We start from the raw sequence: 4,190 nt of genomic DNA, 5'->3' as shown, positions 1-4,190 counted from the left end.
TCTTAGTATTATTTTTTTGATCCCTAGTAGCCACAAACAGTAAAGCACCTTCTAAATTCTCAAAGGCATCTATTGTGAAACTTTGAAGGACCTAATTTAAGCTAGCCGTAGATAGGGAGACGACATCGGCGCAAGTTACCACCGTCAAAAAATTTAAGAAAAGAAAAATAAGAAAATGTCGTTATCAATGATAATTGGAAGGACCACCCTCTGGAAAACATGAACTTTCAATCATCCTCAATAGATTGTTCAAAAGTTTCAAGAAAGTCAAAGGAGCAATCATGGTTCAGATTTTTGAAAGAGGAGATTATAAACTCACTAAAGTAGTAGTAGTTGCTTAACATTTCATTTTTGTCAATTAGACTTATTCGGTTAATAGGCAAGTATTAGCATGTGTTTTTGACATTCAACCTTTCTTCTTTTCTTTTCCTTTTCTGGATCAGACCAGCAAAGTTCCCTTTGATATTAACATCATCACCTGCAAATGATGTGTTTGGCCCCTGCAAATATGTCTGGAATTCAAAAGTTCCTGTTAAAGTGAGGTGTTTTGTATAGCTAGTGACCGAAAAGCGTGTTTAAGTCAAGCTAATCTTCAAAGGAGGGGTTTTCAAATTGTCAAAAATTGTTAAATATGTGAGAAGCAATGACTTATTACTTCAATGTGATGCCACATCACAATTATGCCAGATCTTTCTGATTTTGTTGGGTATCAAATTGGCAATGCCAAGTTCTACAGCTGAGTTGTTATCTTGCTGGAACAGAAAAGATCTCTCAAGGCATTTGAAGAAAGCCTGGAATACAATTACAGCAGCCATTTAGTGTTGTATTTGGAAGGAAAGAAATAGGAGATGCTTTGAAGGGTATAAGAACTCAATCCTGAAGATCAATTTCGAATTCAAAACCCAGTTATGCTTCAGCAAAATCTTTTGTATAGATAGCTAAGGTTTCATTTTCTTTGCTACTTTTTGATGTAATCATAACACCTTCTTACTGCTGACTTTTTTTGGTAATAACTGTGAAATATTACTATAGACAAACCAAAGGATTACACCTAAAGAGCACGTAAAAATCATATCCACCTTCTAGGAAGGGTGATATGACTAAGTAGGCCTCCAACAAACCAGAAAACTAATTACACAATCTTTGAATAAAAACAGACAACGTATTCTATTCAAGGAAGAGAAAAGCAATAGAAACAACGAAGATGGATGATTTTCCTTTTGATCAATATTGAGCTATATTATTCCAAATTACATCCAACATGGCCTTGGTAAAATCAACATTAAAATTCCCGATGATTAAGAAACTTGGAAGAAAAAATTTATTAAGAATTTACCCAAACAAGAAAAGAAGAAGACAGTTAAATAGGACAGCCAAAACCCAATATTCTAAGCTGAAGGTAGAGACCTGGGGGTTTCAAGCTGGTCAGGTAGAGACCTGGGGGTTTCAAGCTGGTCCTTCTCACGCGAAGCTTGTTGCTGGCCCTTCCCTGTCTGGTGACTGTCGGTTAAGCTATAAACTATTGAATGGAAAAATCTTACGAAAGGCTCAGGGTGAAGTGTGCCATATAACAGCCAAAGCTCCAGTTCTGCACAGGTAGAGGTGGCCGACAAGGTGCTAGCAAACAACTGGATACTCTCAGGCCTGACAGGAGGGTTTTGGAAACGAGTCCAATAAACTGTCTCAAGGCTCCGAAACTCATTTTCCCTAATGGACAACTCGATATGGGCTCCAGTGCAGTACATCCATCTGCTAAATAGAACTGATCATAAATAGATTAAACAACGCCATCTTATGAGGTCCATTTGAACATTCCACCAATCAAATTTAATCCAAGGAAACACAAAGTTTGTGCCAAGAAACCAGTATTCTTGATATGACTAAGAGGCTCAGACCAATCAATCACCTTCAACGTGTTAACTTTCTGAGGGTGAAATGATACATCTCCTGCAAAATTCTTGCAAGAAAATTGATCAGCCATGGCTAGATCAATGAAGTTGGTTGAATTTCCGAAAATGAGGCAAGAAAATATGCAGCATGTATTTACACAAGAGTAGGTGCTTTAAGGCTTTATAATGGACCAAATGCTGAAGCAAATTCTGCATCACTTTCATCCTTCGGATTTCCTTGACCATGAAAATGTATCCTAGCTCGATTGAATAAAGAAAGCAAGTCCAGTAGCTCCTCGTGGGAGAGCTTTGAAGGCCTCTTATCTTCAAATCCACCAGATCTTAGAATGTCATTGATTATCTCTCTAAACAAGGTCAGGTCCTTTCCCACTTCAGAAGAGAATTTAGCATCGTCTTCATTGCTCACCCCATCTTCATCTTCGGTATCATTCACATGATAATCACTGTACAATGTGCTATTATCTTCATCTCCTCTGGTTTCCTGCAGTTTCATTAATTCCATCAACATTCTTTTATGCTTAAATATCGCACCCAATGTTTTGTTTTTCTTGGTGAAGCAAGTTCTGGTAAACGCGCACCATTCTTTACAGTCCACCTCCGGGATTTCAGCTTTAGGATATATCTTCACAACAGAAGAATCAACCTTTGGACATGGCAAAAAGTCCTTCTTGCTAACATTCATGACCAACTCTACGTCAGCCACCAGCTTCACATTCACAGCTAATCTATTAAACTCCGAGTCCCCTGGACTAGCCAATAGCCTCCTTGCGAACTCTTTCTGCAGCAGTAGTGTCCCACTCCTATATGAGTTCTTCCCATAAACCAACTTAGCAACCAGAGGCGAGGAAATTCCATAAGGAATGTTGGCTACCATAAGATCAAACGGGGGAAACTCGGTTCTTAAAGCATCTTGACATATAATCTGCAAAACCCAAATGACAACTGCTCAATTGAACCAAGTATGAAGTCCTACACTTGTCAGTCTCAACTGCACTAAGAAGTCCTTTGGTTGAATGACAAGTTACACAAGGATTATAATATAAGGGTTGTTATAGCTTATACAGTGTAATAAACTCAGAATCATACACGGATTGTCATAATATAGGATGCAGCAACGGCCATACCAAAATTAATTCAGAATTTGCTTAACGTTGTATTACTAATACACCTAGTCTTATTTCACATTCTATCCTCATATAAAATTTGGGGCGGAACTAGGATTTGAAGCTTATGAATTCGGGGTTCTACTCTTTTTAAGTTACTAGGCTTTAACAATGGATTTCTTGACAAATATAGGGTTTACGATCAAAGTTACTGAGTTCAACCGAACCCGTAACGTCTACTCTAGCTCCGCCCCGGTATAAAAGATACTTGGATTCCAGTTCAAGTTTTACGAGGAAACAACAAATTAAAATAATAATGCAAGATAATTTCTTCAACGAGTGGTAAGGCATTTCGTCGAACAATATGTAAGCATTATAAGCTTACAGTTAAACGGCCTTGAAGTCCTCGCTCAGATACGCGCTTGTGAAGAATCTCTACCATACGTTTGTCAATTTCAATGGCTATGACTTTTTCGGCAACTTCTAGAAGCTTCAAGGTGAGATTTCCAGTGCCAGGTCCAATTTCTAGAACTGTATCAGTAGGAAGTATGTTGGATTTTTGGACTATGGAATTAAGTACTCGAGGATTCATTAAAAGATGTTGACCTCTACTCTTAAGCAAATAAATTTGAGCTTCTTTATTTTCAGTTTTTCTTCGGGCTTTCTGATATTCTTCATCTTCATCTTCATCTTTCACGTTGTTGAAGCGGCGAGTTGACTTCGTACGACAATTTTGTCGGACAATATGTTGGCTAAGGATTAGTTTTGAAATGTTGTTGGACATTATTTTGGTGCGATGAAGCATTGTTAAGGACAGATTTCTAAATTATCAGGCTTTGATTTGAATTTCAGCGGGAATTAGAGAGCGAAAAAAAAATCAAAAAATAAATAAGGCTCTTTCCTCATCCGGGTCAGTTTATAAATCTGGGCCAAGCTCAGATTGAACAGCCCAAAAGTATGAACTGCTTTTCTGAGCCAGTGCTGATTTGGCCCATCTACCATGGAAAGAAAGGCCCGACTGAACCTTGCATATTTGGAAGGAATTTTTACTCATTGTAGCTTCTTTTAAGACCTAATTATTAATATCAACTACCCTTTTATTTAATTATATTTAGTAGCTAATTAAATTTTCTAAATTACAAATGGTAGCTATATCAAAAATACATACCCAAACACA

General features: G+C 37.5%; 1 protein-coding gene across 2 annotated transcripts; it reads right to left on the bottom strand.

The window, feature by feature from the left end:
* Window positions 1–1,192: 1,192 nt before the first annotated feature.
* On the bottom strand, window positions 1,193–3,903 carry LOC132623592 (ribosomal RNA small subunit methyltransferase, mitochondrial). 2 transcript variants are annotated; one of them, XR_009576309.1, is made up of 3 exons: window positions 3,399–3,903; window positions 1,438–2,832; window positions 1,193–1,407 (listed from the first exon to the last, which is right to left on the bottom strand). XR_009576309.1 is itself a non-coding variant. In XM_060338367.1 (2 exons), the coding sequence occupies exons 1-2, from the start codon at window positions 3,816–3,818 to the stop codon at window positions 2,071–2,073; spliced, it is 1,182 nt and encodes a 393-aa protein (XP_060194350.1). In that variant the 5' UTR covers window positions 3,819–3,903; the 3' UTR covers window positions 1,193–2,070. The 2 variants fall into 2 exon arrangements, 1 of the variants encoding a protein (XP_060194350.1); XM_060338367.1 differs by having other exon boundaries at window positions 1,193–2,832.
* Window positions 3,904–4,190: the final 287 nt, after the last annotated feature.

Source organism: Lycium barbarum, chromosome 12 (genome assembly GCF_019175385.1).
Source record: "Lycium barbarum isolate Lr01 chromosome 12, ASM1917538v2, whole genome shotgun sequence".
NCBI classification, from domain to species: domain Eukaryota; kingdom Viridiplantae; phylum Streptophyta; class Magnoliopsida; order Solanales; family Solanaceae; genus Lycium; species Lycium barbarum.
This window is presented reverse-complemented; position numbering and strand designations above follow the sequence as displayed.

Excerpts from the sequence above, each read along its gene's own strand:
- LOC132623592 (XM_060338367.1), bottom strand. The coding sequence starts at position 3,818 with ATGCTTCATCGCACCAAAATAATGTCCAACAACATTTCAAAACTAATC. Across the intron at positions 2,833-3,398 it reads GACTTCAAGGCCGTTTAACT|ATTATATGTCAAGATGCTTT; the intron begins GTAAGCTTATAA and ends TGGGTTTTGCAG.